At 40.1% G+C, this 14,780-nt stretch overlaps 2 protein-coding genes across 2 annotated transcripts in view; one reads left to right on the top strand and one right to left on the bottom strand.

The window, feature by feature from the left end:
* Positions 1 to 14,578, bottom strand: part of LOC109601882 (E3 ubiquitin-protein ligase MYCBP2-like) — a 41,152-nt gene extending 26,574 nt beyond the window's left edge. Inside the window, exons 1-20 of the mRNA XM_049962505.1 lie at positions 14,135 to 14,578; positions 13,407 to 14,067; positions 12,430 to 12,915; positions 11,636 to 12,380; positions 11,323 to 11,584; positions 11,084 to 11,264; positions 10,872 to 11,031; positions 10,444 to 10,766; positions 10,131 to 10,389; positions 9,287 to 10,074; positions 8,505 to 9,230; positions 8,221 to 8,448; positions 7,972 to 8,166; positions 7,711 to 7,917; positions 7,521 to 7,658; positions 7,290 to 7,468; positions 7,004 to 7,238; positions 6,539 to 6,948; positions 6,222 to 6,481; positions 6,027 to 6,168 (exon numbers count right to left, since the gene is read on the bottom strand). Coding sequence (XP_049818462.1) covers positions 6,027 to 6,168; positions 6,222 to 6,481; positions 6,539 to 6,948; positions 7,004 to 7,238; positions 7,290 to 7,468; positions 7,521 to 7,658; positions 7,711 to 7,917; positions 7,972 to 8,166; positions 8,221 to 8,448; positions 8,505 to 9,230; positions 9,287 to 10,074; positions 10,131 to 10,389; positions 10,444 to 10,766; positions 10,872 to 11,031; positions 11,084 to 11,264; positions 11,323 to 11,584; positions 11,636 to 12,380; positions 12,430 to 12,915; positions 13,407 to 14,067; positions 14,135 to 14,205 — 6,656 coding nt within the window. The 5' untranslated portion in view covers positions 14,206 to 14,578. The remainder of the gene's footprint in view (positions 1 to 6,026; positions 6,169 to 6,221; positions 6,482 to 6,538; positions 6,949 to 7,003; positions 7,239 to 7,289; positions 7,469 to 7,520; positions 7,659 to 7,710; positions 7,918 to 7,971; positions 8,167 to 8,220; positions 8,449 to 8,504; positions 9,231 to 9,286; positions 10,075 to 10,130; positions 10,390 to 10,443; positions 10,767 to 10,871; positions 11,032 to 11,083; positions 11,265 to 11,322; positions 11,585 to 11,635; positions 12,381 to 12,429; positions 12,916 to 13,406; positions 14,068 to 14,134) is intronic.
* On the top strand, positions 1,686 to 6,009 carry LOC109601888 (uncharacterized). Its single transcript, XM_020018185.2, has 3 exons — positions 1,686 to 2,045; positions 4,373 to 4,544; positions 4,636 to 6,009. The coding sequence occupies exons 2-3, from the start codon at positions 4,383 to 4,385 to the stop codon at positions 5,809 to 5,811; spliced, it is 1,338 nt and encodes a 445-aa protein (XP_019873744.2). The 5' UTR covers positions 1,686 to 2,045; positions 4,373 to 4,382; the 3' UTR covers positions 5,812 to 6,009.
* Positions 14,579 to 14,780: the final 202 nt, after the last annotated feature.

Below are 14,780 nucleotides of genomic sequence, written 5' to 3' on the forward strand. Positions count from 1 at the left end.
GGTAAGATACAATTTTTACTACTCATTTTTACTTATTATTAGTCTTTTTAAATAGTGGTTTTGTTTAATAACCACAATATAATAATAATAATAATAATAATAATATATATAATTGGGAATAATGTGCATGCATTAATTAACATTTTACATATAAATTATGTAATACAAGTCCTATTAATAGTCTCAGTGGCCTTGAAAAGACGCAGATCTATGAAGTGGTCCAATTTTAATAAAATTTGATGTACAAGTAATGTATGAGGACATATTAGACCAAAGATTTTTGGTGGTATCTTCTTTTTCTACAACTTTCGTGTGTGTTCAATAGTTAAAAGGGTGACTAAAGTCAAATTAGTCAATAGTCTTTAAAAGGAGGCTTCTTACTGACTTTGGTCAAAAGTTGTCCTCAGCGATGGCGTCTTACTTTAGGGCCCATTAAAATCAAGTTATTCAACAGGAATGCCCCATCTCAAACTGTGAGGGTACTTTGTTGTATTTCTAACATTCTAACGTAAATTTGTTGCCATTACCAACAAGATTTTAGGACTTACTACCAAATGAACACATGTAGGGCAACATGCACAAGAAACTTGAAGATTCAAGCCTTCTTTCACAGTCTTTGGCTGACCTTCAGTATTAAATAGAGATGGCACACGAAGAAGTACCTCTGGATATTCATTAGGTCAATGCTAGGACGAGTCAATGAGTAGGAGATTATGAGTTAACAAATGTATTCAATATTGTTCCTAAATTTTAAATCAAGTTATCCAATAGGCTTTATTTTCTGTGTCAATGAGTAATTGAAACAGATTTATATGCCCTCATTTGGTGCCTTACTTTTGGACTCATTAAAATCAAGTTATACAACAGGATTATGCCCCACCTCAAACTATGAGGGTTTCTTTATTGTGTTTCCAACATTTTAACGTAATATTGTTGATATAACCAACAAGATTTAAGGACTTATCACCAAATGAACACCTGTGGGACAATTTACACATTATATTTGATGATTCAGGCCTCTCTCCACAGTCTTTGGCTGACCTTTAAGATCCAATAGAGGTGGCACAAATTGAGGTACCTCAGGTCCTCATTATATCAATATTAAAGCATGTCTATTACCCCAAATTTGACTGAAAGGTCTATATTTTATGTGAGTGAGTAATTAAAGGATATTTACAAGTGTGGATTTTCTATCGTTTATGGTTTTATTTAAACAATTTAGTCACAACGTTTAAACAATGATTCAGCGATTAAATCATCTATTTACACGTCCAGGTCCGAATTGTGTAATAACAAGAGAACAGATTTGGCACCAGTTTTTAGCAGCGTAAACAAATTAAAATAAATAGCAGATGGCTTTCTATTTATACCCCGTATATTATATTTGCTCAATGATGTCATTATATCAATGATATCGAACCGAAACAGTTTTTTATCATAGTAATGTGTCCTTCGAAACGAAGTTGTGTCCCAATTATGTCCAAATACATGTGTTAAAAACACTTGTGCAGTGATTGCCTTAGAACTGCACCTAATTGAACCAAGCAATAAAGCGGACCTTAACAAATTAAGTCGCAGACATTTATTGATTAACTGGTGTAGTGTGGCAACCAACACACACACCAACAACTAACTCATTTACTTTTCATCCGGCCAGCCGAGGCGGCAAAGCGCTCCCGTAATTTTTTTCTACCAACGACGACGATAATAAAATATACAAAACGTTGGCAATGAAAACTAAATTTATCCTGTCAAATATCTGGTACCCATATTTCGCGGCGGTTCGGATGTGTTTGCTTAGGTGCGAGGTGAAGTAGTGAGACGTTCGCTGACACAACGAAACCCAGACCTGAAACACATACAATGCGTTGCCGGCAACCGAGTCGATTTTATCAACTGTGTCACGAACGTAAGGTATCGTTTATCAGTTGATGATAAACGGGGGGATTCGCATCTTCGCAGTTTGGGTTTGGGAGTTGTGAGGTTTGTGATGGGTTTTGTGGTTCCAATTTGAATTGTGGTGGCTTTTTAATTAGTACATCAAGGTAAATCTTCAAACTATTCATCACTAATCAACCAATCTTGCCTTGCCAAACCTTTCCTTGCCAATAAAAGTCATGTCATTGTAATAACTCCATTTTAAATTAAATTTATATAAAATAATTATGGTTTTATCCCTGAGATTAGATTACACAAATAAAAATCAATAAATTGATAAGGAAATTGTTTTTCTTTGTGGCGTTTCATTCCAGTTTTTTTAATTATTTACATACGTGATAACTTTTTAAGTAGATAAACCAAGGATGAAAACTAGTTCATGACAACAGACGCATATTTACCAAATTTAAATAGAAAACAGGCTAATTTAAGCCAACAATTTTATTTATTATTGTTTTTTATCGCTGACAAACTGAATTACTCACACATTTTGCAATTATTTCTAAGAAATACATTTTCTTTCAAGCTCCGATTAAATATATAAATATTATATAGAAGAATATATAAGAGTAAATGTTGTAAATATTAAATGGTCTATGACGATTTTCACTAGCATGTGATTGAAACCACATTTTGCACAATATTTTGCAGAAGTTTGTTTATTATGTCTGCAGTAAGTCAATGAACAATAAATATAATTCTGTTTTTAAACAAATCAGATGTAGTTTTTGAGAATTATTGCCTGTGAATCACCCAAGTGTTGACAGAAGGTGTTAATTAAAAGGTAACGAACTCCTCCAGAGCTAATTGAATGATCAACACCTTTTAACACTGACCAACAATTTATTTACCTTGGAGATGGTTTCAGAAATGTTTTCCTAAACAACAGTGAATTATTTTTGGCAATTTCACACACTGATCAACTTTTTTATATAATTTAAAACTGGTGACAACTTAATATCTGTATTTTTAATCTTTTTGAAATGACAGAGTTATTAAGCAGTACTGGGTTAACAGATATTAACTTTTAAGAAATGTCATCATTTAAGGATAACAAAATATAATGGTGTAAGAGAAAAAACCTTATTTCCACCCTTCCACATTAAATTAGGGCTTATGAAGCAATTTTTAAAAGCTTCAAGGTGTTGGGTACTTCGAAAAAATTGAAAGTTGTTGTATTTGATGGTTCTTAAATCAAAGAAACCCATAATACTACTTTTTTAGTAAAAAACAGAATGAAATTTTCACTTCCACCCTTTCACATTAACTTGAGACTTATGAAGCAATGTTTAAAAGCTTCAGGGGGTTTCACAAGGGCAAAAAAACTATAGAATGTCATTGTTGGAATCTTCAGTGAGACTATCCAGTTAAATTACATCAAAATATCTAAATCTAATTCTGATAAATGAAATCTAAAGGATTCTACAGCCCAAAATTACTTAGTACCACCAGAATTACCATCGATTCCTAATAAATTCAAGTGACACAACTAAATTAGATCACATGAACCTGATTCACTTGCCTGAAACAACCATAAATAATATTTTCACGTAAAATATTCAATTTTGACACAGGAAATTTTTATGTAATTACTTAAAACAACATGTTTATGTTTGTCTAAAGTAAACAACGACGGAAAGTAAATGTTTGACGACTCTTGTGGCATTTGTAACCTGCCCAAAAAACACTTGTGCACTAAAACATCAAAGATCTTTGATTTTCCCCATGTAAAAAGACAAAAGGTTGTTAATAAAAAAACAATTATGGACGTGAGTTAATTAAAAAAAAAAACCCTTTCGTGGAACCGAGGAATTATTAAGTTTTGAGTAATAAATAAGCCATAAAAAGACATTATGAAATTGCGGTCTGCACGTTTGTAATTCGTTTCCCTTTGCACATTCGGTTTTATCGTTTTCTCATACGTGTGTAGTTGTGGGTTTGTCATTCATTTTATTTCGTGATTGTGCGTGACTAACGATTTAAACTGGAGCAGTTACGAGGAAGTGTTTTCATTTAGGTTTTTCAAACATTTACCACGAATGTGTGATATGATAAGAGTGATGATCATTCATGAAAAATTAAAGCAGTTAACTGGTAGGTGTCCCAACAACAACAACAACTTCAACAAATTTGTGTGTTTTGAGTGAAAAAAAAATCTGAGGCAATATTTAGAGGTGAATTTTTATACTTTTAAATTATTAAAACACCAGACAACAAAGGATTTTATAGGCAAAATCGATAAAATTTACATTTTACTACTTCCTACAATCAATCAATGATTTATACACGTTAATTGCTTAACAGTCTAGCCGCACAAATTGCACTTGTATCTAATCGTTTCAACTTCAACCTTGCATGCATCACAACGTACAACGTAACTCATTACGTAAGCACAAATAATAAACGCACTTAAACCCGTTTCTTTTTAATACAGGAAGACCAACATGATGGTGTGGAAGAAGGGGATCATCCTGGTGCTGCAGCTTTACTTACTGAGGAGTTGCGGGGCCATTTTAACAGACATAACGAATAAGAGGGAGTTCGGCTGTAGTTGGCAGGGGGGATCGACCATGGGTCATCTGACTTGTAGTTGTAGAAGTGACAAGGTAATTGGTAATCAGATTACATGTATGGGAGCACTGTTGCCATTTAGCAGCAGCCAAGGTTAGTAACTAACAAGGTTTAAAATTGTTTTAGGAATGGATAATCGACTCCAACATCCCGCCTTACGATACAGCCTCAATAGACTTCAAGAACTGTAGACGCATCACCTTCAAACCCAACTCCATTTCATTCTTGACGAATTTACGCAATCTGCGACTGGAGAACATCACCGAGCTGGTGCTGGAGGACTACAGCCTGGCCTGGAAGGGCTACAAGAAAGACCTGTACACCGAACTGGACCCGAGCATCTCTTCGTTGAAGATCGAGGTGGTGGATAGTGGCATAACTACAATAGGAAGCCACGCCTTCAGTGGCATTGTGGGCGAAATTGTGCTGGATGGCGCCACCGTCAGCGACACATCCTCCTTCGCCTTCTCCAGCCTGACGCAAACACTCCTGGTGCAAATCAAGAACACCGTCTTCCATAACGTGCAGCTACAGACGTTCAAGAAGTTCACCACCGAACGTTTCGAACTTATTAATGTGACGGCCAACGTGCTTCCCAGTCGCATGATGTCGGACGTGTACGTGACCGACACGTTTCTGATCAAAGACTGCAAATTCGACACCGTACGCTCCTCCGCCTTCGTAATAAAAAGCCCCAGGAGCCTACAAATACTTAACTCAGACATCCGCCAGCTGAGCGCCGAAGGTTTAGTCGTTACGGAGGCACAAAACGTCTTGATCAAAGATAACCGTATAGAGTACGTCAACGATGGCGCCTTTTACGGCATTAGGCCGGGCAAAAACTTGTTGTTGAAGCTCGAGGGCAACACCTTCACGCACATCACCAGAGACTCCTTGCAGCTGCCCGAAGGCACCGTCTATTTAGACCGGTTACAACTGAACAAGTCCTGCGACTGCTACGAAATCGACCACAACTTAGACAAACAGTATTACGCCTCCATACATTGCTTGCAGGACGGGCAATACATGACGGTGCAGGAGTTCAAGACTGGCTATTGCTCAGTTTTGTCCAGCAACACGAATCTGATCGTGATATTGAGCGTGGTTGGCGTGTTGGCCATTTTAGCGGTGACTGTTTTGGTGTTTTTCCTCAGAAGACACTTCCGAAGTGACAAGTACGGTAGCCATAAGCAATCCAAAAAGGGACAGTTGAGTTTAATTGTGCCGGACGGCCGGACTTACAGGGAAACTGAGCTTCATGTCATCGTGGAGAAAACGGACCTCTTAACAACTGATTTGTAAGACAAATCAAAATAGACAATCGACTGTGATATAAATCAAACGTTAAACGAACTAGTTATTAATGTGTGTTCTTATTTAAAAGACTTTTAAGAAGTATTTAAAGAATTGTGATTTAATGACATTAATTTATTTAAACGCTTATTTTGTAAATAGTATTTGTAGGATAGTTTTTTCAATTAATAAAAAATCTACAGCTTATTAATATTATTTCTTACCTGTAAGGAAGAAGTCCATCCAAAGCCTGATTGACAGTCGGAGGGTTGCTCAAAGACAATCCTTTGGACAGCAACGACGAGTGTTGCTTAAAAGTTTGAGCCGTCACCAGTTCCGCCATTTCTATGTCGACATCACCCTCATCTAAAACATTAAATGTAATTACAACAGTATAAAACTATCAATCAATAGTTTACCTCCTGCCGAAGGTAACATGAGGTCCTTCTTCATCAAATTGGCAGCGCACATCCCGCCCAGAAAAGCCAGTTCAGCCTCTAAGTGCTTGAGCCCTTGAAGGGCGTTACATTTAGCCTCCATGGGCCACTCGTACCCCACCACCAGACATTTGAACCCGTATGAGCTGGCCCTGTCGTCCTTTAGGTAATCCGAAGCTGTTTCCAAAGAGAAAATCACCTCGTTACCTGGGAGTATCACCGACTTAGTCGGCCATTGCATGCTGAAATACAAAAACAGCTTCAAAATTCAACTATGGAGGGTTATTAAAGTTAATTACTTGCTGTTAAATTTGTGTAACACAGGCCAGTAGGGCAAGGGTGAGCCGTCGTCATCCTCCAAGTCTAAAGCTTTGGCGTCCTGCTTATTAATCATGTAATCAACGGAAGGAACGTACAATTGCAACGAGTCTTCCGGCTGTACTGTCGCACACAATGGGTCAAATTCTATAGACATCCATTTAACATTCTCCGGAAGCTTCACCCTGAAGTTGTAAACTGTGGAAGGTTTATAGGGGTGGTCACTTTGCACCCAGGTGTAATGATTACTTGTTGTGTTCGCCTTGTGCTCTAAATCCAAGTAGTTGGACAAGCTGGATGAAACAGCTGATTTACTGGATGAACTGACAAGGTTTAAAGCTGCGACGTGGGGCAGCAAATCTTGAATCAAATTCAAAATGTACACGGAACTCTACAAATAAACAAAAACGGTGAGATGTTTGTAAAGATTAAAATCGAATTGTTACCCTTGAATCACTCGAAGCTAAGGGACTTAAATATGCGAGTACCAGAGGTAGTAAAGTGGTGACGATGCAGGAGTTGCTGAGTATTTCAGCTGACGGTACTTCGTCAGCCTTCTCTCGAGCCAACATCATTAATTTGCAGGTGTTTTGGACGATTATACTTGCTATAGAAAGGGCCGATTTTCTAGCTTGGTGTTCCAGCTTTGTTGTTGATGGACGTCCACACTCAATTGGCTTACTAAAAGCAACATTTTAGCTTGGTAAAATATTTCTAATTATTAATTAATACCTGTAATATAAAATTATGGGTATTTGTCCCCGAGTCAAAGTGGTTCCGTTGAAGCTCAAAGGACATGTAGAAAAAGTGAACGTGGTGTTATCAGAGCCTTTAACAAAGTTCAAGCCTCCATCACCATTATTGGTTCTCCCTCCGTGGTTTCTGAGCCTCAAGGCGTACTTGACGTTTTCCTAAACCAATTAAGTTGTTAAAAAATTGTTCCTTCTTTAGCATATTACATACTTTAATTGGGACAGGCCTTTCAAACTTGATTTCAATGATTTCAGGAGCAAAATCTTCAGGTCCAAATGAGCCTCTGATGGTTTCCAAAGTATTCCATCTGTGAGTATGCGCATGACTTTCGGAGTTGCTCACAGAACTCTAAAAAATCCAAAGTTTTTACTAATACTCAGTTTAATATTGTAAAACCTACGTCTTCCAGAAGTTCTAGTTCGTATTCGTAATGGCCGATTCCGCCGTAGATTCCAACTCCAACAACAGTAATTCCTGGACGATCCACTTGGAAGCAAATTGCGTCCGGACTTCCGTTTCCTGTGTTCCATGTTCTGGACTGGTTTGTTCTTGTGAACCTTGATGGAGTCATGTGCAAGGTCCTGCCGCAGGTTCCTTGCATGTCGTCCTTGAAATTGTTAAATGAGCATCAAAAGTAGATAAAAATGGACAAGTTTCTTACTTCTATGACGCTACATTGGTGAACAAGCTCAGCAACAACTCTGGCAAGTAAATGGCAGCAATGTTTGGTGAGACTGTGCAAAGGTAAGTTCTTGTTTTTGTGTAGGCGTTTGTTGACCGGCTCAGAGATTATTTTGATGAGCTGGTCCAGGATTTCCCTCCACTGCCAATTCGTCGTATTCCCACTACTCTCCATCTACATCATAACATCAGTTAGTTTACTTCAGTTTTAATAGAAATTAGCTATCACCTGGCTTTTGTAACTCATCTGCTCAACCAAAATAGGGTAGTGGTGCGAATCTGAGACGCTCATCATCGGCAGACCGGTGTTGTCGGAAGGGCTGAGTCCCCGATGGAACGAGCCCTCGGAACTGACGTTGTGCCCCAGAAGCGGGAACGTGCTTCTCAGGCGCACCGTCGGGCCGCAGAGTGCACACAGGACGGCGCTCAACAGGCGCTGGTTATTCGTTCTGCTCTCCTGGTCCAACACAACATAAAAATCAATATCAGAATTCGTTTCGGGGTTTTAATTACCTTGTCGGAGTCGTCGAGCAGGTCGCACAGGCTGGTCCATTTTAAATAGGATGTGGGGTAGAAGGCGTGGTAACAGGCGACGAAAGTGCCGTGACACTCGTCCAATAAGCTATTCATCATGTTATAGGCAAAACTTTTGCCCTTGCTCGTCGTTTTTTTGTTGTGCATGTGACTGGGGATGTTGTCTGAAAGGATCTGCTTCAGCAGGAGCCTTACGTCACCAATACTTTCTGCTAAGTGCACGTTTTCCAGGGGGAGCCTCCTGTTGACTTGGTTCGGGTAGATTTCATTGATGTAAGTGCGGATTAATCGAAGGGAAGCCTTGCTAATGTACACCAACTTTTCCAGCTCCAAGGTGGTGTACATGTTCTTGCTGGACTGTCCTTCTATCACCCCCCACTTGAAAGTGTTCCAAGACCACTGCAACAAGCTTAGCAAGCTTTGGAAGCACTCCTTGGTGACAGTCCTGGAGAAATCCTTGGACAACATGTGAACCGGCTCTAGAACATCCATTTGGCGTGGAATGGTCTTGTTCTCTGGCGTTATAATTTTGTACAGAAGCTGGGGGATTTGACCGGCGTTTACATCGGTGCCATTATTCGATTTCTTTGAAGACTTGAAGTAGAACAGCACTTGGTCTTCGGTGGTCACCATAGTCTGGCCTGAGGAACCGCAATCACTGCTGGGGCCGCTGATTCTGCACCAAGCAACGTACCATCGGTGGGCCTAATCCAAAATGACACTTAAATAAACCTCTTTATTAATATTTAATAGTAACTTACTTGTAATTGGACCGGCTCTTCAAACAACATGGGAAACTTCTGTCTCGGCCCACATTCGTACGGGATCTCGTCCGTTTCCGCCAACAAGTCACCGTCGCCCTCTTGTTCACCACCGTCAGGCCCAATATCCAGTAGTTTAATTTTTGCTGTGTACTCTCCTCTGCCACCAAACAACCCGAAGCCCCCCAACAGTATGTCAGTGTCCGACATAAAACGTATAGCTTCGATGCTGTGGCCCGAGTAACCCCAGCCTCCGCCGTGGCTCTCAAAACGATTTATCGCCTGGAAGTCCTCTTTGGAGTACTGTTTCCCCGACACCAACTGCATATCACTTATGTCTTCAGACACGGCGGTGATTTGGCACTCGTGAGCCATCGTCAACGTGTCCAAACAACACAACAAATTTATGGCCGCTTGAAACCTCGTAATGTGACAGTTGGTCAGAACAGGCAGGGCTAACTCCGGGGACAAAACTGCGGTGAGGTTCACCTTGTTGTCAGCTTCTGAGTGGCCACTGGATAAAGTTTTGACGTTAGTTAAGTATTTGTTTGAGGCAGTCTTGATCACATTTTTGACTTGCAACTCGGAGAAGATCACGTTGAAGCACGACAACTCCAGTGTTAAGGAGTTGAAAGACCAGATCACGTTGTAAATTGGATCCATGCATACTATACTGTTGTAGAAGTCCATTTGGTCTTTGCCCTTGAAGAAGTTGCAGTTACCATCCTTTTTATTGATCACCAGACATTTAAAGTTGCGGGCGTTCTCCTCTTGGTTCGGGATGAAAACTGGCAACAAAAAAGTTTATATTTTGTTTAATTAATTAATTAATAAGGCAATTTACCAATGGAATGTTTGTTGGCGGTGACGGTGGACTTGGCGATGGACACTGAGTTTATGAGGCTCTCGTCGATCTTGAGGAAAGTTTGATCACCGGAAGCGCCGACCCAAGTGGCTCTCCTGCCGTGTACTGCTCCAATATTAGGTATGCAACCTGGAATGCTGTACCAAGGAGTTCTGGGATTTATGTAACGGGAACTGCTGCTTTGCCCCGGCTGAGGGTCTTGTGAGAAGGTGGAAGAGTTTCTGCTCAACTGTCCCTTCTAAAAACGTTGGATACTTGTGTGAAATTGTATTACAAATTGATGGATGTTCACCTGGTAGTTGCCAAAGGTGTAGACTTCTCCTTTAGAAGTGAGGACGACCGTGTGGTTGCTTCCTGCAGCAATTTGGATGGCAGGAGCTGGAAGTTTAACTAGTTGTAGGCTGCTCTTGGTTAAAATGTCGCCGCAGCCTAGTTGGCCGTACATGTTTGAACCAAACGTGTACACCTGGCCGTTTTGCAGGAGTAAAACACTGTGGTGAAGTCCACAAGCAATTTGAACAACCGGACTTTCGGATGGTAGATGTATTTTAGCCGGAGATAGACTCGCAACTCTGGTGGTGTCTCGTTCAACGTCTGAACTTGGTTGTTCTTTAACTGCAACAATTCAAATGAACCGTGTTCGGGTCAAGTCAAAACGAGATCATCACACAAAATGATTTACGATTTAAGTTTGATTCAAGCGGTGATGCAACAACATACCTGCTCCAAGCATATTAGACTTTTTAATTGCATTATTAGATCTATGAGTTGGTGATGGTGATGTTGGAGTTTTGGAACATCTAGTTTTAACTGAGGGCTTACTTGAACTGGCCGACGCCTTCCTACTTCTGTTCTTCCTCTCTTCCAAACGTGACTGTAACTAAAGATCCTTGACTAGTACAAAATTTTGGTGACTATATATAAGATTGTACCTGTTCTTGTAGTTTGGTACGTTGCCTTGGGGGAATGAGCATTTTGTCCCTGAAAATCAAGTCCAACCTCATCATTCCAGCCAGATCAGCCAGTTCTGAATTGTCGACGACCTCCCGGGCGCAAATCCTGCAGCATCCGCATATGGAGCAGCCGCTGTCTCCTTCTCCACACCCACACTCCCTGTTTATCAAAATATTCATAAAGAAAAGGTTTAATAAATTCGTTAAAGTGTACTAACTCTCCGGGGTTCCTGTCGGAACTGATAGAAGACAAACAACTGATGGAGTATCCGGTGCATTCCCTGCAAACAGTGCAAATCATGCACATGTCGTCGTGCCACATGTGCATTCCGGACGGGCACATGTTCTTTTGCTGTTCAAGGATGTTCTCCTCTGGTTCCACCAGATTATTGCCTTTGTCGTTCTCCTCGGATTCCTCGTACAACTCCCCTTCTTCCTGGATGCCGCACGTGTCCATTGCCACCACATTGGTATTCGTCCCTTTGAAATATTTACAAATGGTACTTGGACTTGAGGGTTGATGACACTTACCTTCTTTAACTGGATTAACAAAGTCTCGACCACACTGATACTTATTATTAATACCAAATGAATAAATGTGGCCTTTGCTAGTCAGTGCCAGGGCGTGGGCTTTTCCTAAGGCAACTTGCGTAATAAACTCGTCCTTTAGGGAATTTATCAGGCCAGTATTGGGGTCTGCATGAGCGGTATCCTTGCCAAACATCAACAGTTTGCCGTCTTTGTTTATCAAAGCGGTGGTTCCGTTGTTGCAGGCGGCCGACACAATTTGCTGACCCTCCACCTTGATCATCTTCTTGGGCTTAATAGGTTTGGGTTGTCGCCTGACTTTGTTCTGGTCTCCGTCTTCACCGCGTTTGGCTGTGCCAGTAAAAAAGACGGAGCCGTCCTCAGCAATTAGGACGGCATGCAGTCCGTCGTGCCCCATGGCGATGTGGTTGATCTTAGGTGCCTTGGTTATAAGTAGGTCGTTCCATTTGCCGTTCCTGACGCCCACCTGTTTAATACCCAGAGCTGAGGCTTTGCCGCAGTACAATACTTTGCCGTTGACGGTTTTGACAAGGCCAAACTCTTTGCCGGCGCATATCATGGCCACCTCTTCCTCGGTGCCGATGTTTAAGGTGTGGGTGCCGCCTTCTTCGTCGTAGGCGGCGACCCCAAACACGTCCACACACTTCCTGGCTAACTTTAGGGGTAGCTCACTGACTACCGAAGCTGGGGCGGTGTGTTGATTTAAAAGGCGGACCACGAAGCCATCCTGAAACCTCAGGTTAGGCCCATACTTAAAATTACATGTAATAACTTACATCCTTAGCTGGGGAAATCGTACCCAGGTATTCCCCATCGGAAAACACGACCGAGGCGGTCGCATCTCTGGAGTGGAGGGCGACAGCCCCCGAAATCAGGAGGTTGCTCCTCTCCACTACCAAGAACTCGCCTCCTCTTCGTCCGCACAACTTCAAGTACAAGTTGCCGTTGCAAAACACCAACGTGCCGTTGTCGTTAGGATAGAAATCCGGCTTCCAAATAGAAATATGGCCTTTTAAGGTGCCACCGTAGCCGCTTCCTATTTTAAATAAGCCTTTGGACGTGAAAAGGTAAAGGAATTGTCCGTCACAAGCGAGGGATTTTAGGATTAGGCTGCTGGTTTGGAGTTCGGTGGGCATTCGGACTTGGAACGAGTCCAGTTTAGTGTTGACCGGGATGCCATGCGTTATCCAGTCAGGGCGGACCGTTTTGCCTAAAAGGACGCCGTGCACGCTTCTTTGGAGGGATGATAATACTGTTGGCATCTAAAAATGTCACAGTTTTGAGACAAAGAAGGTATGTGAATCTTTAGGAAGAATAAACGGATCCCAATTTTTATTTAAAATTCATCTTCCTTTAATAAATTTAAGATAAAATATAAAAATAATATATTAAAAAATGATATTCAGTGCATAATACAAAATAAAACATAATTCATAAAAATAAATCATTTATTAAAATTATAAATAATAACAAACATGTACAAAATAATAATATAGGTAATAAAAGGCTACAAATTAATTAAAACAGTGAAAAATATAACAACAAATAAATATGAAAAATAATACTATACAACCTTCTTACATAATTTATTAAAATCATAAATAATAATAATAAATATACTAAATAACTATAATTGCAAATAAAATATCACAGTGAAAATATAAAAATAACAAATAAATACTGTAAAATATTCTAACAAAATACAAAATGTGCAAAAACAACAATTATAAAGTGCTCAACTACAACAGGTTACCTGAATATTCTGCACAGAAAGTGCCCTAGGACACATAAGCAAAGCTGCAGCAGCAGATAAACACTTTCCAGTATCCCCACGAACCACAACAAGAGACAACAAACAGGCACAAGCTATTGCTGTTAAATGAGTACCATCATTAGGCACAGAACTTTCTGGGCCATGTAAAGTTGTGAGATCCAATAGGAGATCAAAAAGTGGGTCAACAATATCCATGGGTTCAGATTTAAGACCCTCAGGGATTTGTCCTTGTAAGACATCAAGCAAAGCACTCAGTGCTTTAGTGCACAAGACTGGGTGTGAAATTCTGCTTTCTTTAATCAACTCGAACACTGATCTCAGCCCCAGACCAACAACTTTGGATATTTTTAGGGGTAGGTAGATGGAACTTTGAGTGTTGTCCTCAGTGTCACTGTCTATTTCGCTTTGATCGTTGAAGGGGATGCTGCAGCTGCTCTGCAGGTATTCTTGACTGGCTTGCCTCATCCATCGGTCCAGCACCGCCAGGCGAATGGAGGCGAACACTGCAAAGGCTGACGGATTACAGGGCAGCTCGATTTCGGGTGGGTTTTGGCTTTGGGTCGTCGACATTATTTCCGACTTTTTTTGCTTGTATTGTTTGGTGAGTTTCTTCTTCGTTTTCTTCCATTCCAGGCTTTTTCTGTGGACAAATTGGAGGTTAGGACTTTGGATGTACATTTAAATGTAACTCGTTGTGGTTTACTTACTTTAGATTGTCGGGCAGGACTTTGAATGCCTCGTAGAAAAAGTAGGCGAAATCCTCCGACTCCGGTAGCATTTTACGTACTGCACTAGAATAATGTTGTTGTTTGTATTGATTTTCTGAATTATTTCTTATGACTCATCGTTGGTCGATTTCGCATTGATTTCGTTTGAAAATTACGAAACACTGATATTTTATGATTACGTGTTACTCAAGCAAGAAAAGATTAAACATATGTATTAATTTATGAAATTAGACGGGATTAGTTAAACATTCAAATTTAAACATTTAAAAATCGATAAGGTATGCACTTACAGATGGCGCTGATGTCCAACAGGAATCACAGAAAACTTAGGCTGTGATTTGATTAAAAAGTAATTTTAAATGAGTGTTATTTATGTTTATATAGAATAGCATAGCATCAAAAGGAACCAAATACTTCCCTCAAATATTGACTAATCTCCAAATATAAATGCGATTAGGAGTTACACGTGCGCATGCGCCCGAATTTAAATAATTCAAATGCGACTTTTTTATATTAATATTAAAATTAATTATATCAATTTAAATAAATTTTATATATACATATTTCTTTTAATTACCATCTACCTCAGTGCGAATTTTTAATTAACTTATTATTCACAACCAAA

Source organism: Aethina tumida, chromosome 2 (genome assembly GCF_024364675.1).
Source record: "Aethina tumida isolate Nest 87 chromosome 2, icAetTumi1.1, whole genome shotgun sequence".
Classification (NCBI taxonomy): domain Eukaryota; kingdom Metazoa; phylum Arthropoda; class Insecta; order Coleoptera; family Nitidulidae; genus Aethina; species Aethina tumida.

Coding starts and splice junctions, on each gene's coding strand:
- LOC109601888 (XM_020018185.2), top strand. CDS start 4,383: ATGATGGTGTGGAAGAAGGGGATCATCCTGGTGCTGCAGCTTTACTTA. Junction 4,545..4,635: donor GTAGTTGTAGAAGTGACAAG/GTAATTGGTAAT, acceptor AAATTGTTTTAG/GAATGGATAATCGACTCCAA.